Genomic DNA, 25,611 nt, shown 5'->3' with positions numbered 1-25,611 from the left:
GCAACTTGCCTGGCACTAAATTCTTTTATCTTTTTCTCCTATCCCCACATATAATATTTGAAGCAGGATTGCTCTAATATCTTGCATAGCACCTGCACAGGGTAGACATTTAATCAGTATTTGCTAAATCAATTTAAATTTTTTTTTTTCAACGTTTATTTTTGGGACAGAGAGAGACAGAGCATGAACGGGGGAGGGGCAGAGAGAGAGGGAGACACAGAATCGGAAACAAGCTCCAGGCTCTGAGCCATCAGCCCAGAGCCTGACGCGGGGCTCAAACTCACGGAGTGCGAGATCATGACCTGGCTGAAGTCGGACGCTTAACCGACTGCGCCACCCAGGCGCCCCATGCTATATCAATTTAAATTAACCCTTTATTTGAAAATGCAACGTGATGCCCTCCAAAAAAGAAAGAGACTGGCGTTTATGTAATCTGACCCAAAATGGTTTAATTTCTCAGAACCACCATGCTTTTTACTAAATGGCCACATAATGCCTTAAGAAGAATCCGCTTAGAGGCCCAGCCGAAAGAGTGGCATGAACGTTAGCTTATGAATCTGGATATGAGGATCTCGCAAACTCTTGTCCAGTGACTGGCTCACTTACACAAGTTCAGAGGTGACGAATTTGTACAACTATAGTATGCCCCACCAGTTGGACCCAGAGTGTATTTCATATCCTGTATCATCTGACTTCTCGGGTTTTTTTTTTTTTTTTTTTTTTTTGTAAGTAGAGTTTTTCATTTTTTTTCAGGTTTTTATTTATTTTCGACAAAGAGAGAGAGAGAGAGCATGCATGAGCTGGGGAGGGGAAGAGACAGAGGGAGACAGGATCCGAATGGGGTTCTGCGCTGGCAAGAGAGAGCTTGATGTGGGGCTCAAACTCACAAACTCAGCCGAAGTCGGACGCTTAACCTACTGAACCACCCAGGCCAGGTGCCCGACTTCTAGTTTTTATGATTCATTCACAAGTCTACTAAAGCTGTTTTATACTATATCCAAAGATCAAAGACTCTAGATGAGGGCAAAAATGAGAATGATTATGCAAGACAAGTCACAAAACCAATCATCTACTTTGGCATTTTGTAAATTCAAAATTTCTCACAATGATTGAAAATAGCAAAAATTAAGTGTTTATTAAAACAGTTACGGAGGACAAAAATCAATGAACAAATATTGGGTTTCAATTATGTTCAAGGCGCCATGAGGGAGTACTATGAAACAATCTCTGCTCTCAATGGAACTGAAAATAATCTTTAATATTAAGAATTATATTAAATTTAGGACGGTTTATATTGGTTAATTCTCAGCATTTACATTTACCTGATTATCTACAGGCTGCTCGTTTGAAGTGCTTTGTTCAGACTTGAACTCAGAAGATTCTTGGCAAGGTTTTTCATCTTGATTTCCTTCGTCAACGTTGTTTGTGAATTGTGAGAGTCCTTGAAAAATGATTATTTTCTGTATTTTCAGTCAGTAAATTCAACATATTGTTCAGAAGTATTATCTGCAATCTCACTGTTTCAAGGCTATGCCCTGGGTTTCGCAAAACGTGACATTTCATTAGTGTGATATCATCTGAGAGTCTCACTGAATTCTCGAACAGTCTTTGCCCTACTGTTCCTATTTGCGTATCTTAATATAGTAGTCTTCTTTGCATGCAATACCTCAAATTTGTTTTCATATGACAACAAAGTTGGGGCATGGTATCTGAAATTAACTGCAAGAATACCCTACTAGAAGAAGGAGAGATGGAAAAAAAACTATCTGCTTTGTATTAACCATACAAATATTCGCCTCAGTTGTCTGCTGTGCTTTGGGTGTAAAGATAGTTGCAGAAAGAATATGGATCTCCAAAAGGCTCACAAAGATCAATTTTACATTTAGTTAGAAACAGGAGAATGGGCTACCTCCCCATTCTTAGCAGATTGATTCCTGTAATAACCACCATCTCTCCTTTTCTCAGAACCCATTAAGCCACTGAAAGTTTCAGACAAGGACTGTAATGATGCTGGGTAGGAACTGGTGGGGGCTTAGAGCATGCACACTGTCAGGATGGTTCCAGGCTGCTGACTAAACCATGGAGATCCTTAACCGTTGAACAGACTTCTCTACAATGGCAATCTGCAGCACGTTCTTATTAAAATATGCACACTGCACTAACCAATGGGATTGGCAATACAAAAAGAAGACTTTTTTCATGCTCTTCTGTACTCTGCTGTACGAGCGTTCATTTTTTTCAAAATGTGGATGCCATGGTGCTCAGGTTACTAACCATGCCTTTATGCCTCCTGTGTTACCTCCCAAAAGTAGAATGGGACCAACAAGCCAGGCTTGTGAACTGGCGCAAAATATTTCTTATTCTCATCGTGCTGTCCCTTAAGGAAGTAACACATAGAAATTAAAAATTTGTTTTCATTTGTCATGGCATACATTCTTACCGAACCAACATGCCTATATTTTCAAGAAAAATCAAACTAGCAGCATAAGGCAATTTTAGAATACATTCCAAGTTTGTGAATTTGCTTACCTAGTTATTCACAAATATTTCAGACTCTTTACAATGTTTGATTTTTAGTAAACTTTTACCTTTCTGCTGGGGACATCTACGAGCATTTGATGGCTGTCTTGAAGTTGGGCTCCTTTTCTCATCGCTCTCTTTCCCTTTCTTGCTTGATTCACTGTTTACATCTTCTACCTTATTAAGCGTTATAGTGTCATCTGTGTTAGAAAATACAAAAAAAAATGAAGACAATAGAAAAAGCCGAATTACAACGTGTCTCAAGTGAATAATCTATATTCTACCTCATCATACGTTAGAACACTGTAAAAACTGGAAGCCCTAAAACATGACACCTGTATAATAAGGAACTTGTAAAACCATAACAAAGATCAAACAATGCAGATATTTTAGAGTCAGTTTCCTGAAACAACAAAGAGAAAGATTCCCGTTAAACGGATTTACAGTAACATCATTTATGCAAAAATAAAATTCCTTCACAGTGACGTAGCCTAAAGAGGAAATCATTTAAATGAATGATTTTACTAAGTGTTGTTTTAGCTTGAGAGAAACACAGAGCAGTAGAGTCATTCTTGATTAAATGTCAGTGCTAGACAATTAGTTACATTCATTTTTGTGAATTGTAAGAAAGGAAATAATAGTGATGGACGTTCACAGGAAACACCAAAGAGGCAAGGAACCAAGATTAGCATAAATAGCAGGGAGCAGTCAGACTTTACCTTGTAGTCAGGCATGTTCTTAACGCTCTCAGATAGACAGCACTTACATGGCACGATTTGAAGGATGAGAGACACATACAACCTGCCTTAAAATCTCTCTCCTGATATCTGCGATGGGAAGATTTAAAAGTTGGATGTTCTATCAATGGATGCAAGCTTACTTAGGTCAAGTTATCTTTGGAAATGGGCACAAGCTGGGGCACCTGGGTGCCTCAGTCGGTTAAATGTCTGACTCTTGGGGCGCCTGGGTGGCTCAGCTGATTGAGCGTCTGACTTCGGCTCAGGTCATGATCTCGCGGTCCTGGGTTCGAGCCCCATGTCAGGCTCTGTGCTGACAGCTCAGAGCCTGGAACCTGCTTTAGATTCTGTGTCCCCCCTGCCCCTCTCTCCACCCCACCCCTGCTTGTGCTCTGTCTCTGTCTGTCTTTCAAAAATGAATAAACATTAAAAAAAAAACCTCAACAATCGAGTATCATTTCTTGACAAACGGGTTTTAAGCCCTGGTTCTGTCTGCCTGTCAGGAGCCAATGGTTGTTAACGTCTCGCAAAGACATAGCCTTTAATTTTCGGTTCCTTGTATTCCTTCTGCATTCTCTTACCTTCTCTTTTTTTTCCCCTCCGTTCTTTCCCCTGTATTCTACATTTAAAGTCTGTACAGATCTCTGGGCAGAGCTTTTTTCTCATTACAGAGTAAGCGAGTGCACGAATCAAAACATCTTAGAGGACACCGCAGGAAGAGTTTTTCATCTCCAACCTCTCGCCCTCATCAGCCCTAAAATGGCTGCCACCCAGCTCTCAGGGACCCAGTGCAATGGGTGACTTCCTAAACAGGAGAGCAAAACTTCAGAGAGGAGAAAGGGAAGAGCAAGCTCCTTCCTGAGTCAGAGGTACGTTTCACAATGACACGAGAGAGTGCTCCGGGGCCAGTCTGCCTAGTGGCACTCCTGGACAATTCTCAGTGACTTAATTTTTCCTGGACAATTCTCAGTGACTTAATTTTTCCTGACCTCCCAGTCACCAAAACTAATGGCAAGCTCGGTCTTAGAGTCACAGAAGGATTAAACAAGGCAGAAAATGTCTTGGGGCACCTGGGTGGCTCAGTCAGTTGAGCATCTGACTTCGGCTCGGGTCGTGGTCTGTGGGTTCGAGCCCTGCGTCTGACTCTGTGCTGACAGCTTGGAGCCTGGAGCCTGTTTCAGATTCTGTGTCTCCCTCTCCCCGCTCCTGTGCCTTGACACTCTCTCTCTCTCTCTCTCTCTCTCAAAAATAATGAATAAAAAAAAATTTTAATATCTTAAAAACTGAACAAGCATTTGTTGAGTGTCTCATGTATGTCAGGTCCTACAACCGGGTGCCCCTAAAAAGCATAATTATATTCTTTTGTATTTTAGAACGTGTTGAAATCACTATTTTACTCTTTGTGAACATTTAAAATGTACTCTGGTTTTTGTAGACACTGTCCTGTCATTTTTTAAATACTTAAAATACTAGAAACCTCAAAATGCATGACTTAGGTTCCCCTCCATTTCTGACGGACTTTGTATATGCTTCCAGAACACTGAACACAACACAGAACTGCACACCTGTACTTAGCTGTCGCTGCAACTGAATCATGGGCCACTCGAGAGGAGGCCACTGTTTGTCAGGGTACCCAGTGCCCAGTCCAGGGCTCAATACAGAGTGGATGCTTTATAAACGTTTATGGATCTGGGACCCAATGCATCTAGCAAGCAGAAAGTAGTCGTTTTTCTCTGACACTACAGTACTTTTGCCTTAGTCTCCTGTAGACCGAGCAGCGCTGTGGCCAGTTCCAATTCTGGTCATATTTTTGCGTGACCTGAGCCAGCCAGGCGCCCCATATTTTTTGCCTTTTATTTCTTAATTTTTTTTAAATGTTTATTCATTTTCGAAAGACAGAGGGAGACACAGCACACGCAGGGGAGGGGCAGAGAGAGAGGGGGACACAGAATCCGAAGCAGGCTCCGGGCTCCGGGCTGTCAGCACAGGGACCGATGCGGGGCTCGAACTCACAGACCGTGAGACCATGACCTGAGCTGAAGATGGACGCCCAACCGACTGAGATACCCAGGCGCCCTGCCTTTTATTTCTAAGAAAACACTATAATACGTTCTGAAAATGTTTACTGGGACAAGGACAAAAATAAATTTGTACAGCCTTTTCCTATTTTATCACATCGTCTTACAATGAAAGTAGTAATCTTGCATTCAGTATACATGATACAGATAATATAAAATTATATGTAATATGTGAATCATATAAATAACAAAGTTTTTCTTTTTTTAATTTATTTATTTTGAGAGACAGTAAGGGCGAGCAGGGGAGGGACAGAGAGTGAACGAGAGAGACAATCAGTAGCAGTTTCTGTGCACTGTCAGCTGGGAGCCCTGTGTGGGGCTCGATCTCACGAACCATGAGCCCGTGACCTGAGCTGAACACGAGGGTCCGCAGCTTAACCGAGTGAGCCACTCAGGTGCCCCCAAACTGCTTTTCTAATATACATGTGCAGCTATCCAAAGACAAGTATGCATTGTTAAGAGTAATATTTTCACCTTAATAAAATCATGGGGAAATGTACTAGAAAAGTATGGATTTCTCGTCAACTCATAGAAGCAACATGTATTTGCTCCCTCATGATGTATTTTTCTTGGCTTTGAACTGAAAGGGCCTTTCATGACTAACCAGTTTTGCCTGTTCCCCGTCTGTCTGAAATGGTATAAATATGGATCTGGGGAACCAACGTTTAAGAGTATAAGAGTGAAATCAACAGCGAAAAAAAGCACAGGAAGCATTAGGTTTGATTTCAGTGCTATAGATTCTCCTTGGCTCTGGAATTTCCCCCCCATTCAGGCTCCGGGTGACAGGGCAGAGCCTAGACTAAGGCAAATGAAGCACTCACCTCACGCATAATTTTTAGGACGCTCCAAAAAAAAAAAAAAACCTTCAGTATTTATAACACAATATTTTTAAAAATAAAAATTAACGCGGGCGGGGGTGGGAGAGCTCAGTTGGTAAAACATTCGACTCTCGATCTCGGGGTTGTGAGTTTGAGCCCCACACTGGGTGTAGAGATTACTTAAAAATAAAATCTTAAAAATGTTTTTTTTAAAAAATCAACACAAGAACAATCCCTGATGAATAAAATATCAACAACAGAAACCAGATCAGACCGTGTGGGTGCAACCTTGCCCCACTTACTTCATTCCATTTCCTCTCCTTACAGAAATACACGACCAGCCAGAGGGCTGAAGTCTGTCCATTTGATTTTTTTAAATATTTCATTAAACATATCATCTCAATCGTCAAATCTGTATTGCCTCCCTAAATTTTGCACCTTTGGCAAGGGCCTCACTTGTCTCACCATAGTCCCAGCCCTGCCCAGTGACCCAATATTCTTTTTTAAAAGTCATTTTAGGGATGTCTGGGTGGCTCAGTCACTTGAGCATCCAACTCTTGATTTCGGCTCAGGCCCCAGTCCCAGCATGGTGGGATCGAGCCCCACATCAGACTCCACACTCAGTGTGGAGCCTGCTAAAGATTCTCTCTCTCTCTCTCTCTCTCTCTCTCTCACATCAAAAAATAAAATAAATAAGTTACTTTAACGCCACAAAATATTTCAGAACTCACAGTGGAGCCTGTGGCAGAGGGCAAGAAGCCAGAATCTGCAGTCTGGAATCCACACGGATTACGTCTTAGAAGAGTAAAGCTTACTGATACCCATCATTAAACAGATTGTTAAAAACACTTTAAAGGAGAAAAAGCAAGAAAATGTCTTAGGTACTATTCTGGGCCATTCCCCCTCAGGGGTAAAGGGGGGATGGCAGGGAATAGGAAATTTCCTGAACCTTATAAAAAGCATCCAGGAAAAACCCACAGCTAAAATGATGATTAACGGTGAAAGACTGAAAACCTTCCCCCTAAGATCAGAAACAAGTCAAGGATGTCCACTCTTACGACATCTATTTAACATTTCATTGGCAATTCTAGCCAGGAGAATTAGTCCAGAAAAAGAAATCAAAGGCAACCAGATTTGAAGGGAAGAAGTGGAAATATCTATATTCTCAGATGTCATTATCTTACATAAAGAAAATCTTAAAGATACACACACACACACACACACACAAATTAGAGGCAATAAACAAGCTTGGCAAAAGTGTGGAACACAAGATCCATACACAAAAGTAAATCCTATTTCTATACACCAGCAATGAACTATTCAAATATGAAATTTTTTTTCCAAATATGAAATCAAGAAAGCAATTCTAGGGGCTCCTGGGTGGCTCAGTCAGTTAAGCTGACTACAGCTCAGGTCATGATCTTACAGTTCATTGGTTCTAGCCCCGCATCGGGTTCTGTTTGGACAACTCAGAGCCTGGAGCCTGTTTCAGGTTCTGTGTCTCTCTCTGCCCCTCCCCTGCTCACATGCTGTCTCAGTCTCAAAAATAAATAAACATTAAAAAAAATTTAAAAAAAAAAAAAAAGAAAGCAATTCTACCAAGACCACCCAATAGAGGAAACAATAGTCTTTTTTTTTTTTTTTTTTTTTTACCAAATGATGTTAGAGGACCTGGATACCCACATGCAAAAGAATGAAGTTGGATCTTAGCTCAACCATTTGCAAAAAAGCAACTCAAAATGGGTCAAAGATGTAAATGTAAAAGACCAACCTGGAAAACTCTTAGAGGAAAACCTAAAGGTAAATCGTCATAATTTCTTATCTATGATACCAAATCATGAACCACAAAAGAAAAAAACAAACTGGACTTCATTCAAAGTAAAAATTCTTGTGCTTCAAAGGACACCGTCAAGAAAGTAAAAAACCAACCCAGAATACAGCAGAAGATATTTACGAATTGTATACCTGAGAGGGGTCTAGTGGCCACAATATGTTAAAAAAAAAAAAAAAAAAAAAAAAACTATTACGACAATAAAAAGGCAAACAATCCTCTTTCATTTCAGAAGTCTACTCCGCCGGCTCCCTGCCACTTACAAGATCCTCCCTGACTGATCGTTTGTCGTTCTCGGCATTTCTAACAATTGCCCTCACAGCTGCTCCCTGTCTCAGATTTTAGATCTGAACCCCTGCTCCTTCCTCATTTCTGAAGTCCCCCCTACCTCCCCACTTATAATAAGGTCACCTCTCCCCCGCGCCGTGCCTTTCCATTTCAAAGTTTCACCCTCACTGCGCCCCAGCCCCCCACTTCTAGGATCTTCCATCCCTGCTCTACTTCTTCCGTTTCTAAGGTCTTTTGCTTCGCTCCAACCCCACTTCTAACGTGGGCTTTTCTTACTCCTCCCACCCCACTAAGGTCCCCCCCACCTTCCTTGCTCCGCTTTCCTCTCTTTTTCTGGAAGCCTGGGTCCCTTTTCTCCTCCTCTACCCCACTCATCTCTAAATCCCCCCCACGACGTGTTCTGCTCCTCCCACGTCTAACATTCGCCTCTCCTGCTCTTCTCCACGCGCATGGCTGTCCCCTCTACTAATAAGGCATGCCCTCCCTATCCTTACCCACCTCGTTTTTTTGGCACGCTCTCCTCCCCTGCTTCTCCCGCCCCCCCACCCCCCGCTGCAACCCCTGCGCTGCATCTACCCTCCCCCTTCCCCCACCCCACCACTCCCCCCATACCTCACCCCTTCCCCCACTCCCCCTCCCCCTCCTCTCCCCTCCCCACCCTTTCCCCTCCTAATCCCTCCCCCCCCCCCCCCCCCCGCTCCCCATACCGCACCGGACCTGCCGCCATTTTTAAGTTTAGCGGTGCCTTCGCAGCTCTCCCAACTTCATTTACGAAGTCCGCCCATCTCCCCCTCCCCTTCCCCATTTCCAAAGCAGGTATTAATCGTGAAGAGTTCTGAGGTTAGGAGGTTCGAGGGTGCCAATAGAGAGGAAAGGTGCAAGCGAAGAAACAAAAAACAAGCAAGAAACAAGCAAGCGAATACACCACCCCTTTTCTTGCTGCCCTTTATCACTCTTCGAAAACTAGTCCCTAGAATCCAGTAATTTGCGACAGGCTCTCAGACTTCCAGGAGCATGTGGCCCCACATACGAAGTGGGCAGGTGGCTAGCTATCCACCCTTAAGAGAACAAAATATATGGAGACGGCTGGCTTTTTTATTTCCCTCAGCCTGAATCTCTGCAGCAATCTTGCCACACACAATTTCTGTCAGCTTCCGCCAACTTCCCACCTATTGGCTCTGTATAAAATGGGAGCAGAAAGGTCTGGGCTTGACCCAACGTACTTTACTTGGGGGCCTGGAACAGAGCTTTACCCAACTGGGGACCCGGAATGGGGCTTTACCCACTTGGGGGCCCGGAATGGCGCACAGAGCACTAGCCTCGTCTCGCCCAGCGGCGTGTGCCTCATGGCGCCCGCCACTCGAGGTCTTCTGTCCAAAACCAGTGAGCCCTGACTAGTTGGGGCTGGGGGCTGGGGTCTACATACCTAAAGACATATCAAGAAAAGCCATCTTTCCCCCATTGTCAGGTTCTTCCAGCACAATTCCAGAAAGCGTTGGGCTGAAAATCGAAGCCATCCTCACGGCGTAACTGCACACGGCTCTCAGCTAGGCTTACGTAGTGAGTGCGCCCCCTCCCTGCTCCGTAGGGTTCTGGCGAAACTTGTCACCCAATCACAGTCCTTTCCGTCACTGTTGCTAAGGCTCAGGGGGTGGAGCTTAGCAATTACCACGCCTTCCCCCACAGATCTCTGGACGGGATCTTGGCTCATAACAACAACAACAAAGACCCTCGCATTTTTTTTACCGATCTTTCTAAGAACCGTCTCTTGTCTTGTGCGTCCACGGTCCTGTCAGGAACAACTCTTTTTCTTCTGTGACACCTTGACCTTCGCTTTTCAGAACTCAGAAAAACCCATTTGTCCTCTTTGCTGTTGGCATTCTTGGTGAAGAAAACGTTATGTTCTTGACGTGATAGGTTCGCCACTTCCCTCAAATCTGAAGAGCTACCACAAATTTAGCAGTTAGGATCCATCCACAGGCTTTCAGTACCACATACCTTTTTTTTTTTAATTTTTTTTCAACGTTTTTTATTTATTTTTGCGACAGAGAGAGACAGAGCATGAACGGGGGAGGGGCAGAGAGAGAGGGAGACACAGAATCGGAAACAGGCTCCAGGCTCCGAGCCATCAGCCCAGAGCCCGACTCGGGGCTCGAACTCACGGACCGCGAGAGCGCGACCTGGCTGAAGTCGGACGCTCAACCGACTGCGCCACCCAGGCGCCCCAACCACATACCTTTTGATGACTTCCCTAAAGATGTGGCCGTGACATGTCTTAAGAAAAAAAAAAAATGTAACTATTCTTCTTATCACCTCAATACTGCTCGGTATACACTATTTTTAAGTGTGGGAAGAATCCGGGGTGTCACTGGTTCTTCAGAGGAAATAAAAATAAAATTAATACATTTTGAGAGCTGAAAACGTGCTCAAGCTGTCACAGAAATCACAATATAAATATCTGGGTTCCTTACTATATTAGTCTCTGAGGATACAGGTATCTATAAAATATATGTGAGACCTACAGGAGAAAATCACCTAAGGTATCCAGAAAAATTCATTTAAGACTTGAAAAGATAGGGAATAATTCTAAGGGTGGAAAGGGTATTTCCTGACAGGGGACACTGTGCTCCCAACACTCTGAAAAGGTCAAGTCACTTCATGTGGTGAGGTACTGAAAGACGAATCTGAAGAGATCAGCAGAAAATAGATTATGGAGAGATTTGTATGCAAACGGTTTGGAGCATTTTTTAAATTTTTTCTGAAAAATACTTATTTTTGAGAGACAGAGAGAGAGAGATTGCGAGCAGGGGAGGAACAGAGAGAGAGGGAGACACAGAATTCAAAGCAGGCTCCAGGCTCTGAGCTGTCAGCGCAGGGCTGGACGCAGGGCTGGAACCCACGAACTGTGAGCCCATGACCTGAGCCGAAGTCGGTTGCTCAGCTGAGCCACCCAGGTGCCCCTGGAGCATTTTTTAATATCAGATTTATTGCATTATAGAATAAGAAGGGAGGAGGACCAAAGACAGGCTCCCAAGGAAATTACAAAGGAAATTGAGTAGAAAGTGTCAGAGAGCTATGGGAAGAACTAGCAAAGAAGCATCCAGGAAATAAAGGGAAAATTCTAAGAGGGACCTAGTGGTCCACCAAGTCAAGGATTGCTGAATGATCAAGTTAGCTAAGAACCGGAGAAGTCATTAAATTTAGTAATTAAGAGCTGGTTGGTTGTTTTCCTAACCTTCAGCAGACTTTTAACAGGCCACAAGTTGAAGACTGATCAATTAATTATTTTTTATTTAATGAACACTTATAACATTTGCTATCTGCCAGGCACTGTTCTAAGAGCTTTGCAAATATTCATTTGTTTAAACCTCTGGGCACCTGGGTGGCTCAGTCAGTTAAGCATCTAACTCTTGGGATCAGCTCAGGTCAGGAACTCATGGTTTGTGAGCCCTGCATTGGGCTCTGGGCTGACAGTGCTGAGCCTGCTTGGGATTCTATCTCTCCGTCTCTCTCTGCCCCTCCCCTGCTTGCATGTGCACACATGCATGTTCTCTCTCAAAAATAAATGAATGAACTTAGAATAAAAAAAAAAGAGAGAGAGAGAGAGAAGCACCTGAGTGGCTCAGTTAAGTGTCCGACTTCGGCTCAGGTCATGATCTCGTGGCTCATGAGTTGGAGCCCCGCATGGGGCTCTGTGCTGACAGCTGGGAGCCTGGAGCCTGCTTCGGATTCTGTGTGTCCCTCTCTCTCTGCCTCTCTCTCAGCCACTCACACTCTGTTCTCTCTCTCTCTCTCTCTCTCAAAAATAAACATAAAAAAATGTTTCTTTAAATCAATTGTAGAACATTTGGGTATCTTTTAGTCAAGGATCTTTTGATGGGGAACAACAGAAGTCTACTCCAACTAGGTTGAACAAAAAGGAAGATTTATTAGAAGAATCCAGGGAAGGTCAACAGTGTGAACTTTAGTTTATCCTCCCAAAAGAGCAGAACTGGTTAATTTATTTGATACACCAGCAGGATTTGATGTAGTTGACTACTTTTTCATCCTTGAAATGCTTTGTTCACTTGACTCCTAAGATACCATTCCCTCCTGGGTTTCCTTCTACCTTACCGGCTGCACCATTTATGTTTTCTTTTCTGGCTCCTCCTCATCCTGACCTCTAAACCATTGGTGCTCAAACTTTAGCATACATTTGAATCACCTTACTAAAACACAGCTTGCTGGGCTCTACCCCCAGAGATGCTGATTTCAGTAGGTCAGGAATTGGGAAGAAAAATGTGTATTTCTAGCAAGTTCCCATGTGATGCTGATGTTGCTGGTGTAGGGACCATGCTTTGAGAAGCAATGCTTTAAACACAGGAGCCAAAGCCCAGTCCTTAGAGAGTTTCTGTATTTACGTATATACTGCCTCAATGATCGCATCCAGTCTCCCGACTTTCAAAAGCAGCTGTACAGAGATGTCTCCTAAATGCGAATCTCTAGCTCAGACCTCTCCATTGAAAGTTTGTGTAACTGATATACCTACTCAACATATCTACTCAGATATACAATGGTCATCATGATCCTAAGTTTTCAAGACCAGATGCTTTAAAAAAAAAAAAAAGTGTATTTATTTTGAGAGAGAGAGAACAGGCACGTGTACTAGAGCAGGGGAGGGGCAGAGAGAGAGAGAGGGAGAGAGAGATTCCCAAGCAGGCTCTGTGCTGTCAGCTTACAGAACCCAGTGTGAGGCTTGATCTCATGAACAGTGAGATCATGACCTGAGTTGAAATCACGACTCAGACGCTGAACTGACTGAGCCAGCCAGGCACCCCAGGACCAAAATCAAATCTTCCCTCACAAAACCTGCTCTTCCTATGTTCTGTCTCATTTCGGTAAATGGCAACTCCATCATTCTTTTTCTTTTTTCCAAGTTTTTATTTAAATTCCAGTTAGTTAACGTACAGTGTAATATTAGCTTCAGGTGTAGAATGAAGTGACTCATCACTTACATGTTACACCTGGTGCTCATCACAATAAGTGCCCTACTTAATCCCCATCACCCATTTCATCCATCCCCCCCCCCCCCCCAGCAACCCTCTGTTTGGTCTCTACAGTTAAGAGTCTGTTTCATGGTTTGAATGGCAATTCTATTCTTCTATTTGCTCGGGACAAAGGATTTGAAGTCATTCTTGACTTCTTTTCTCCTATCACGCCCTATATCCAATCCATCTGCAAATTCTGTGAGTTCTACCTTCAAAATATATCCAGAATCTCATCATCTCTCACCACATCGACCATGACCATCTTGATTCAAGCCATCATCATTTCTTGCCTCCATTATTGAAATAGCTTCCTAACTAATCTTCATACTTCTGTCATGGTTCTTATGTTCATTCCCCACACAGAAGCTAAAATGAGTCTTTTAAAACATTAGTCAGCTGCTCAGCAAATGAAGTCCCTTCCTATTTTTTTTGCGAAACTCTCAGCATTAGAATCTTTTTTTAATAATTTATTGATTTTTTCATTTATATCCAAGTTAGTATATAATGCAACAATGATTTCAGGAGTAGATTCCTTAATGCCCCTTACCCTTTTAGCCCATCTCCCCTCCCACAACCCCTCCAGCAACCCTCTGTTTGTTCTCTATATTTAACAGTCTCTTATGTTCTGTCCCCCTCCCTGTCTTTATTTTATTTTTGCTTCCCTTCCCTTATGTTCATCTGTTTTGTATCTTAAATTCCTCATACGAGTGAAGTCATATGATATTCGTCTTTCTATGAATGACTAATTTCACTTAGCATAATACCCTCTAGTTCCATCCACATAGTTGCAAATGGCAAGATTTCATTCTTTTTGATTGCTGAGTAATATACTCCATTGTATATAGATACCACATCTTCTTTATCCATTCATCCACTGATGGACATTTGGGCTCTTTCAATACTTTGGCTATTGTCGATAGGTCTGCTATAAACATTGGGGTGCTTGTGCCCCTTTGAAACAGCACACCTGGGGGCGCCTGGGCGGCTCAGTTGGTTAAACGTCCAACTTCGGCTCAGGTCATGATCTTGCGGTCCGTGAGTTCGAGCCCCACATCGGGCTCTGTGCTGACAGCTCAGAGTCTAGAGCCTGTTTCAGATTCTGTGTCTCCCTCTCTCTCTGACCCTCCCCCCATTCATGCTCTGTCTTTCTCTGTCTCAAAAATAAATCAACATTAAAAAATTTTTTTAAAAAAGAAACAGCACACCTGTAACCCTTGGATAGTGCAATTGCTGGGTCATAGTTAATTTTTTGAGGAACCTCCATACTGTTTTCCAGAAAGAGAACCTCTTTCTCTGCATCCTCGCCAACATCTGTTGTTGCCTGAGTTGTTAATGTTAGCCATTCTGACAGGTGTGAGGTGGTATCTCATTGTGATTTTGATTTGTATTTCCCTGATGATGAGTGATGTGGAGCATTTTTTCATGTGTTGGTTGGCCATCTGGATGTCTTCTCTGGAGAAGTGTCTATTCATGTCTTTTGCCCATTCCTTGACTGGATTATTTGTTTTTTGGGTGTTGAGTTTGATAAGTTCTTTATAGATTTTGGATACTAACCCTTTATCTGATATGTCATTTGCAAATATCTTCTCCCATTCCGTTGGTTACCTTTTAGTTTTGCTGATTGTTTCCTTTGGTGTGCAGAAGCTTTTTATCTTGATGAGGTCCCAAAAATTCATTTTTGCTTTTGTTTCCCTTGACTCTTGAGTAAGAAGTTGCTGCAGCTGAGGTTTGTCATAGACTCTAAGTCTAAAGTTCTCTTTTGGCCAGCAAAAGAGCGGACACAGGATTAAAGCAAGAGATGGCTAATGTCCAGGAAAAGACAAGAGCCCCGTATAAGGGTCCTTGTCCCATATTTATTCAGATCAGAAGGCTTACAAATTTGATGGGATGGGTGTGCACAAAGAGACAAAGAAACAGTGAACATTAACTTGTGGACGTGAAGGAAAGGGGGGTTTTGAAGATATACGGTGTCTGGGGTTTGGGTCAATATAAAACAAAATCCTGGAGCCGGGCAAATGGGCAGATAGCTGTTAATGGCAGACATGAGGCAGCACCTCTGTTTATCTTAGCTAGCCTAGGGGATGAGACAGATAGGGGGAATAACCTCAGGGTTAATAAGGCACCTTTTCTTTTGTTAACCATCTCTTCTCTTTGGGCTGCTTCGCCTGCAGCTCAGTGGTCCATAGTCCAATTCACCAGTTTACCTAACCTGGCCCTATCCTCCTGTGCAAGCAGCTTTTCTGCTATAGTACTAAATTGGGGATGCTTCCACCCTGAACATCTAATCTTGTTTATTTCATATTCCTATGTGTTGGGCACCTTTGTGCCTGTTCCTTTTCTGGGCCTTTGCCTCTTCCTCTCTATTCTGCACCCCCTCTCTATTTTGGGGTGCCGTCGCACCTCCCTATTCCTGGCACCTTTGTACCTCGCTATTCTTGGGGTGCTTTTCACCCCCATATTCTTGGGGTGCCAATCTGGTTTATCCAAACTTGGTTGTATTTTATGACTTTGTAAGTCTTTATGCCTTGTGAACCCATTGGTGTAAGCCCCAGGGGATTCCTAAGCTTATCCCCCACAGAGGTCAAAGAGGTTTTTGCCTGCTTTCTCCTCGAGGATTTTGATGGCTTCCTGTCTTACGTTTAGGTCTTTCATCCGTTTTGAGTTTATTTTTGTGTACGGTGTAAGAAAGTGGTCCAGGTTCATTTTTCTGCGTGTTCCTGTCCTGTTTTCCCAGCACCTTTTGCTGAAGAAACTGTTTTTCTCCTCCCACTGGATATTCTTTGCTGCTTTGTCAAAGATTAGTTGGCCATACGTTTGTGGGTCCATTTCTGGGTTCTCTGTTCCGTTCCATTAATCTGAGTGTCTGTTTTTGTGCCAGTACCATACTGCCTTGATGATTACAGCTTTGTAATACAGCTTGAAGTCCGGGATTGTGATGCCTCCAGCTTTGAAATTTTCTTTTTCAGGATTGCTTTGGCTATTTGGGGTCTTTTCTGGTTTCATACAAATTCTAGGATTGTTTGCTCTAGCTCTGTGAAGAATGCCGGTGTTATTTTGATAGGGATCGTTCAGCATTAGGATCTTATTGGAAGGCAGAGCCTGTCTCCAATTACAAACCAAGAAAATTTCCGAGAAACTGAGTGGAAACATATGACCTAGACTTGGCCTGCATGGAAGCTGGTATTAGTACAACACAGAAGCAGGGACAGTGTCGAATTCATTCTGGCCACAATAAGTCAATCTCTAGGGGCATCAGTGGCAGTGCTGTGTTTCCAGCAGCAGTGTGTGGCACTGGTGGCCTCATCAGATTAATTCTGAGGTAAGATTTTACTTACAACTCTGAGTTTCTTTTTTTTATTAAATTTCTTTTTAATGTTTATTTTTGAGAGCAACAGAGAGACAGAACATGAGCAGCAGAGGGGAAGGGATAGAGTGAGAGGGAGACACAGAATCTGAAGCAGGCTGCAGGCTCTGAACTTTCAGCACAGAGCCTGACATGAGTCTCGAACTCACAGACCGTGAGATCATGACTGGAGCCGAAGTCGGACGCTTAACCGACTGAGCCACCCAGGCGCCCCAGCAATTCTGAATTTCTAACTATTCTTGGTTCCTGTCTTTTTTCTTGAACCTGGTTCTCTAGAGTCTTTAGCTTTCTTGAGCTACCCAACTGACTTTCAGTAAATTCCTTCCAGTCTGAAGACAACCAGAGTCAGTCCCATTCGACTAAGAACGCTGTTCCTGCTGGCATCAGTTGAACATCCAGTATAAGAGAAATAATACATTGAATTTTGCTTCAGTATTGGCCACCATATATTAACTGACAAACTAGAATGAAACAAAGGAACTCAACTAAATTTGCGGGGAGATTTAAATCATGTCCTGTGAAGCATGATTGAAGAGATTGTACACGTTTTGTCCGTAGAAATATCAGGGGACCATAACTGTTTTCAAATAATCCTAGGAAGAGGGAGGAAAGTTATCACTTTGTGCAGCACTAGAGGGCAGTACTAGCCCAAGTTACAGGAAAATTGATTTCCGCGTACTATACAGAGACACTCCAATAAGTAAACCACAGCAGTGGGACAAAACTACAACAATAAGATAAACCGCCTTGAATTGAGGTATTGACACTGGAAGCATTGAAGCGGAAGCTAATGTGTTACATTAATTAATGTGTTCAATGTGTTGCAATCAGTGATCTCTGAGGTTCCTTCTAAGTCTGAGGCTATTGGAAAAACAAACACATGGTGACCTCTGGCCAATTATTGCAGTCATATGATTTAGAGACCATTGATCAGTCCCTCAGATTTTTTAAATAATAGGTAGAGGGGCGCCTGGGTGGCTCAGTCGGTTAAGCGTCCGACTTCGGCTCAGGTCATGATCTCACGGTTCATGGGTTCAAGCCCCGCGTCCGGCTCTGTGCTGACGGCTCGGAGCCTGGAGCCTGTTTCCGATTCTGTGTCTCCCTCTCTCTGACCCTCCCCCGTTCATGCTCTGTCTCTCTCTGTCTCAAAAAGAAATAAACGTTAAAAAAAAAATAACAGGTAGAGATGATAATAGAAGAAAAAATAGGTAATCATTCCCACCTAGAGAAGTGAGAGCAACATAGGTTTTATGTACCTAGAATGGAGATTAAGCACTATACTTTAGAACAAAATTAGGTATTAATTTACATATACTTAACTATTCTTTCTTAGGCAAATTTCTCTGGCAGAGTACCATAACAATTAATTTATTTATTTTTAAAATGTATTTATTTATTTGAGCGGGGGGGGGGGGGGGTGGTGGTGCAGGCAGAGAGAGAGGGAGACAGAGAATCTCAAGCAGGCTCCAAGATGTCAGGGCAAATCCCGAAGTGGCGTTGAACTCACAAATCGTGAGATCATGACCTGAGTGGAGATCAAGATTCTGATGTTAAACCGACTAAGCCACCCCGGCGCCCCACAAATTATTTTGATTTAAAAGTTAAGTGCTTTATGGAAAGAGTTCTGTTATAATGTTTTCTTTTTAAGACTTTATTATCAAGTAATCTCTACACCCAATGTAAGGCTTGAACTCACAACCCTGAGATCGAGAGTTGCATGCTCTTCCAACTGAGTCAGCCAGACACCCCTGTTATATTGTTCTTAACAGATAATTTTGAGAATGCAATGATTCCTATTACTTGTGTTAAACAAGTTACATTCCTGGCATGGGGCACCTGGGTGGCTCAGTCAGTTAAGTGTCCAACTCTTGATCTCAGTGCAGGTCACGATCTCATGGCTCATGAGATTGAGCCGGGCTCTGTGCTAACAGAGCAGAGACTGCTTGGGATTCTCTCTCTCCCTCTTTCTCTGTCCCTCCCTTGCTCGCTTGCTCTCTCTCAAAATAAATAAATAAAATTTTTAAAAAGACTATATTCTTGGAAAAGGCTGAAACTCCAATTAGATTAAGTATTAAGTCTCCGTTTGGTGATGTGGGACTTAGCATCAGTGACTCCATTTTGGGCAGGTTGTCTCTTTTTTAACCATCTTCAGCCCCTTTGATCAAACTCTTAGCTAAGCTGAGAGATGTGACCAAATTTTAAGGTTTTAGTGCCACTTCCAGCCGCCTCTCAAGTTCTCCCAGTTTTTGTTGATTCTTTGTGCGGTACTCACAGGTCATGACGATTTTGCTGACTCTGTGATATTCACAGGTCACAACATCAGGCTCACAATTTTTTAGTGGGTGATTTTCTTTATTCTTTTCCTGGCATTCCAGTTTTAGGGACGTCATTTTTTGGGGGTAGTTAGCGGCTGCAAACATGCATTTAAATGTTTGAGAGAGTATAGCACACCAAGGAGATTACTATGATTATTACAAGTGAGATAATTACCGATGTCTGGAGTTCCCTTCAAGCCATGGTCTCCAAGCCCCAAACCAATTAAAATCAAATAAGTCAAAGAAAGACCACATTGAAGGAGTCACCTTTTAAAGCCAAGTGGCTTGCTCAGTGAGCTTATGTAACTGAGTTCCAACTTCCCCAGAAGTGTTAATCCAGGTACAAGAGGTAGTATTGGCCACAGCACAGACACCTCCTTGTGCAGCTAAAACATAATCAAGGGTTATCCCTACCCACAAGAACAATTTTGGCCAGAGGGTCTGAGGATTTTTGTCAGACAGCTGTTGCGTTAGCAACAGATTCTGTAATATTTTCAAGAATTAAGGAGAGGTTCCTGATCACAGCCTTATGTACATTTATTCCTAAACAGGGAAGTTGGGACCCACCAAAGGGAGCTAATTTTCAATCTGCCTCTGGTACAGACGTGGGGGTAAGTAAAATGTAAGGGTCTATAGACGACACAAGTGGTTTTATTCTCTCTCTCTTTTTTTTTTAATGTTTATTTTTGAGAGAGAGAGAGAAAGAGTATGAGTTGGGGAGTGGCAGAGGGAGACAAGGACAGATGATCCAAAACGAGCTCTGTGCTGACAGCAGAGAGCCTGATTCAGGCTTCAAACTCATGAACGCTGAGATCATGACCTGAGCCGAGGTCAAGAGACACTTAACTGCTTAACGGACTGAGCCACCCAGGCACCTCCAGGTGGTTTCCTTCTGATTACCTTTGCTTGTGTTCTTTTCTCTGTATAGAGCCCAGACCCAAGGTTCCCTGCATTTGGAGTTGTTAACTAGAGATGGGGGAATGGATCCCCAGGTTAGAAAGTGTGACACAAGAGTGAAAGGGCGGAGTTTGTTCTAGAGAAACTGAAGCAGGGGCATCGTGCAAGCCCAACAAAGGTTGTTCGGAGGTTGGATTACCCTTTTTAGCAACTGCCTGGGAGCTACAGATGATGGCATTATCTTTTCAGGCCAACGACACTCTAAAGGAAAGAATGAGAGAAAAAGAACAGTTTCATGTTTAGTTAAAGTATGCAGTCTTGATCTAGGGTCTTGGGAGGGAGCAGCCTGCCTTGAGGTCAGCTACTTCTTCTGTTAGCCAATTTGATTTCGAAGTCTCCGGCTGTGTGGAGGACCAGCTATCAGGTGAAGACTCCTTTAGCTGCGAAATACATATCCGGGGTTCAAGTCCCTGAAATTCAGCTCCCATCCGGTCAGTGGGGAAGACCTGGTCTAGTCTTTTCCAAGGAGATTAAAGGGCAGTCTTTGTTCTGAGCGATTCCAAACTCGCAGGATGGGAGAAAATGGGAAATGTTAGTCTGAAAATTTATAGCCAGATATTTGAGGAAACCAGAAGAATTCAGGACCCAGTTCTGTTATAGGTCTATAACAAAACCCTAAGGCAATTAATAGGATTAGAATCTAATATTAAAAAGGTGCTAGCATAATTCTTCTTAATACAATTACCCCCCTTTTTTTCACCAAAGATAATTTGTTTGCACTAAATATGCTATGATTATTTACACAAGTGCGGCAAGAATAGTGATCGACCACGTAAGCTCTTTTTAAGACGGCTTTGCTGAAACCTCATAGGCAAGGTACCAAGCCGATTTTTTCAAAGGGCATATTGGTTTCATAAAGTTAACCTTAGTTTTTTTTAACTCTCTGGTCATTTTTGAGTCTGCACATATCTCTGTCCAATATGGCATTTCAAAAAAATATGACATTTCAGTCAACGCCTCGGTAATATAACCAATGTTTCTAATTGTGTCTTGTTACAAGGAAAACAGATTCTTATTGAACTTATGTAAATGACTATTTTTGCCATAAAAAGACCCAGGAATCTCTGGATTTTGGAGGAATCATGTAAGAGAAAAAGGACATGTGTCATCATTGTTTACAAAGGTCTACTTTTATTTCTGGAATACTTACATACCTATACAAATACAACATAAAGAAAATATTTGTTTTAATTTCAGTATAGTTAACATGCAGTGTTATGTTAGTTTCAGGTGTACAATATAATGATTCAACAATTCTGCACATTACTCAGTGCTCATCATGGTAAGTGTACTCTTAATCCCCATCACCTATTTCCCCCATCCCCCCACCCTTCTGCCCTCTGGTAACCATCTGTTCTCTGTAGTTAAGAGTCTGGTTTTTGGTTCATCTCTTTTCTATTCTTTGATTTTTTTTTTTGTTTCTTAAATTCCATATATGAGTGAAATCATATGGTATTTGGCTTTTTGTTTCTGACTTATTTTATTTAACATGATGCCCTCTAGTGCCACCCATGTTGTTGCAAATGGCAAGATCTAATTCCTTTTCATGGCTGAGTAATATTCCATGGCATGTATGTATATACACCACTTCCTTATCCATTCATCTATCGATGGACACTTGAGCTGCTTCTGTATCTTAGCGATATAAATATTGATGCAAGAAACATAAGGGTATATACATCTTTTCAAATTAGTGTGTTTTTGTTTTCTTTGGGTAAATACCCAGAAGTGGAATTACTGTCTTTAATTTTTTAAATGGTGTTTTCCACAGTGGTTGCACCAATTTACATTCCTACCAATAGTATATGAGTGTTCCCTTTTCTCCACGTCTTTGTCAACACTTGTTTCTTGTGTTTTTGATTTTACCCATTTGACTGGTGTGAGGTGATATCCCATTGTGATTTTGATTCACGTTTTGTTTAAACAGATTATTTGTTTTCTTGGTGTTCAGTTGTGTGAATTCTTTATATATTTTGGATATTAAGTGCTTATTGAGTATATCATTTGCAAATATCTTCTCCCATTCAGTAGGTTGCCTTTTTTTTTTTTGTTAATGGTTTCTGTTGCTATGCAAAGATTTTTATTATATATATATATATATACACACACACACATATTTTTAGTCATCTCTACACCCAACATGGGAATCAAACTCATGACCCTGAGATCAAGAGTTAGATGTTTTACCCACTGAGCCAGCCAGATGCCCCTCTATGAATTTCTTTTTTACATTCAGATTTTGTCCTGTTTTTACTCTTTCCCATTCTGAAATAGCCAGCTTCACTTTAGGACAAATTAAATTTCTTTTTCTTCAACAAAATGCATCTCATTCCTTTTCTTACTGAAAATACAGATTCTACTTTCCTTGAACACAGAGATGCTTCCCCTATAATTTCTAGTAGCTTTAATTTACATATATTTATATGTAAATATATTTTACCTGCATTGAAATTAAATGAAATACTTTAAATTACATATATTAAAATTTTTAATCCTTAAAAGCCTTATTTTCTACTGAAAATTAAGATGTGAACAATTCTGGACTATCTCTTACACTAGCATTCTGTGGCTTGACAAATATAGAAATACTTTTTGTAATTTGTAGAAACACATGCTTTCTCATAGTACATTTTTCAGTATGGCACAAAACATGTTTACTAATGCACCCAAGTATCACTAGTTCCTCTGTAAAGGAAGCCAAAAGTGGATAAATCTATTTTTAGTAATGTTTCAGTATTTTATTTTATTTGGAGATGACCTAGAGATTCAATATATTTGTTCTAACTCATCATTTAACCTAACTTGCCCAAACTTTAACTTTTTGGGTAACCAAAAGATTTTGGGGACTATTTGCTGGAAAGTTCACCTAGAAACTCTTATGCATTTATGTCCATTTAAAGCATTTGTTCTTGATAATTATGTTTAGATTAATGAAAGCGTTATTACACGTTAGACAAAGTCATTCAATATTCCGCGCTGTTTTTCTGACTGACAAATTTTGTAACAGAGGAAACATCTACTTATGAGGTTAGGAAAGCCAGGTGTAATAAAAGTTGTATGTCTGTATTACATTCACTTAATGTTGATAACTCTATGGACAGTCCATTTTGTTTAAAACACCAACTTAAAGTAACTTTTATTCACTGAAGATTGTCTTAGGCCATGTGAACTTGAAAAGAAACCCAAAACCTTTGGCCCAGTTTTCCTAGTTTTAAAAACTTTTTGTAATGTTTACTCATTTTTGAGGGAGAGACAGAGAGATAGAGAGAGACAGAGACAGAGGGCAAGTGAGGGAGGGGCAGAGAGAGAGGGAGACACAGAATCCGAAGCAGGATCCAGGCTCCGAGCTGTCGGCACAGAGCCCAACATGGGGCCCAAACCTACAAACTGTGAGATCATGACCTGAGCCGAAGCTGGCGCTTAACCAACTGAGCCCCTCAGGCACCCCTAGTTTTCCTATTTTTAAGAGCTCTAGGAATCTTTCCACAAAGGCTTTAGAAAGCTTTATTTTTCCTCTGGTTACATAGTTTTGTTTTCGTTGAGGGGAGAGGGCCTAATAAAAAAAATTCCCATCAGGTTCTGAATATCAGCGTCCAATTTAGCCAACTGCTAAAAATGAAATAAAATAAAATAAAATAAAATAAAATCTCTTTCAATATCTCATCAGTTTCCAGCTGGGACGAACAGTAAATATTTCTGGCAGTATTTAACAATCCCTTGGACTCAGATATTTAGAGAGAGGATGCAAAAGATATTTTGTTTTCCTTTCTCTACTGGGTTCTACTAATAAAGATCTGGGACCACCAAGTCTGGTAAGCATTCTCACCCTTAGCCAGTTTTCACTAGCTTCCCCAGGATCCCATCTATAGGCCAAGTGGGGTTTAGAGTATAGCTCCAGTAGCACTAGAATTCACCAAGGTTTCCCATTAATTTTTAGTTTTCCTTTCGTAGTTTAAGAGAATAATGTCGCATTTTACCATCAAATTCCTGAGTCTCATCCACTCTAGAAGGGGCCCATATGAAGTCCCTTCTTTGAGGGTACAGTTAGAGCCCCACATCGGGCTTACTGCTGTCAGCCTGTCAGCACAGAGCCCGCTTCAGATCCTCTGTCCGCCTGTCTTTGCCCCTCCCCTGCTTGTACTCTCCCCAAAATGAATAAATATTTTCTAAAAAAAAAAAAAAAAAATAGTGGGCGTACCTAATTTGAACATTCCTCAAAATGGTTGCTGTAATTCCCCCTAATGGCTGGAAGTGGTTAGGTAGGAACCCAGCCACAAGGAGAATTTAGCCCACATTTTGGTCCAGTCATATCTAGCCACAAATAGGGTACAACTCACATTTCTGTCTAGCCATATTTTGGAACCCTCAGCCTCGCAGTTACCAAGCCCAGTTCTCAGGACACAAAAACTTAGCAAGATTTTGCCATCTTTGTAGCTATCTATGCTTCTGGAACCGTAGTTCTTAGATATACCTAGTCTTGGGGAGGTATGCTGGAAGGTGGTGTCCTTAATTCTTCTGATTTTAATAATCTTTTTTTTTTTTTTTTTTGGCTAAGTTTTTGGGTCTCTTGGAGCCAACCTAATACCTAAGAGGGATGTGCCCCTGGATCGGGAATTATGTGGAATTTTACAATGTACTTTGTTGCCCGGAAATTCTCGTAAAGTTGGCGGGTGACCTAGTGCCCATCTAACCTGTTTTGTAACCGACTTATCTAACATGGGAGTCTTTGAGTTAGGTGCCAGGCATTCTGTCAGCTTCTAAGTGCTTGACCCATGCTGTCTAATTTTGTAGCTCCTTTTTTTGGCCTCCAAGATTCCCATTAGCAATAGCCCTTACTTAAAACAAGGCCTCTCACTGTACCCTGTCCAGTGTAAATTGAGCTCAGTCTGGTTCCAAACCCAGTCTGGTTTGTAAGTTGGGCCCAGTCTGATCCTGGACCAAATCCAGATTTCAAGTTGGGCTTGGCTCAACTCAACACCCAATCTGGTAACCACAATCAGTTCCCAGCCTGAAGTTTGGGAGAGTAGGGAGAGCGTTCAGGGATTCCATTCACATGGGGGAACTGTGGAAAGTCACTTAGATCGGGAGCTCCATGCAAAGAGAACAGAGCTCAGAACTAAGAAGAACTTACCCATGGCCCTCAGAAATAGCAAGAAAGGAAACTCAAAAGGGTTTTCAGGTATCATACCTTTGACTCTCATTGTCTCTGAAGTTGTTGGAAGTCTCCTTCAGCCCTGGCTGCCACGAAACCTGTTAAACAACAAAACTCAACTAAGTAAATTTAAAGATAAAATTGGTTTATTCAACAATACACGAATCAGGCAGTATCCCATGTAGCAAATAGAAAGGAGGTCTGAAGGACTGTAGAAAAAGAAAAGTTTTTTAAGGGGAGAAAGGGGGGGATAAATGGCAGTTTATTAGCAAAGAGTGCATTGTTTCAGGCAAGGTCGCCTTCCAAAGAGGGATGGGAGGTTTGTATCAGGCAAATTTATTCACTAGTGCTGACCAGGGAATTCCAGATTGATTGGTTAAAGGTTACATTCCCAGGAGAGGCTGAAACTGCAATTAGATTGGGTAGTAAGTCTTGGTTTGCTGACAGGAGGCTTAGCATCAGTGACTCCATTTTGGATTGGTTATCTTGTAGCCAGGGTATAGGGATGCAAAAGCACCTAGTTT

General features: G+C 42.0%; 1 protein-coding gene across 5 annotated transcripts in view; it reads right to left on the bottom strand.

The window, feature by feature from the left end:
- The window catches only part of LUZP4 (leucine zipper protein 4), a 48,189-nt gene extending 22,985 nt beyond the window's left edge, over nt 1-25,204 (bottom strand). For 4 of the 5 annotated variants that reach the window (XM_053201582.1, XM_027054944.2, XM_053201581.1 and 1 more), the window contains exons 1-3: nt 25,124-25,204; nt 2,589-2,720; nt 1,323-1,441 (exon numbers count right to left, since the gene is read on the bottom strand). In XM_053201582.1, coding sequence (XP_053057557.1) covers nt 1,323-1,441; nt 2,589-2,720; nt 25,124-25,136 — 264 coding nt within the window. In that variant the 5' untranslated portion in view covers nt 25,137-25,204. Of the gene's footprint in view, nt 1-1,322; nt 1,536-2,588; nt 2,721-25,123 lie in introns of all 5 variants that reach the window. The other variant, XR_008289816.1, reaches the window with a different exon arrangement.
- Nucleotides 25,205-25,611: the final 407 nt, after the last annotated feature.

This window comes from Acinonyx jubatus, chromosome X (assembly GCF_027475565.1).
Source record: "Acinonyx jubatus isolate Ajub_Pintada_27869175 chromosome X, VMU_Ajub_asm_v1.0, whole genome shotgun sequence".
Lineage (NCBI taxonomy): Eukaryota > Metazoa > Chordata > Mammalia > Carnivora > Felidae > Acinonyx > Acinonyx jubatus.
This window is presented reverse-complemented; position numbering and strand designations above follow the sequence as displayed.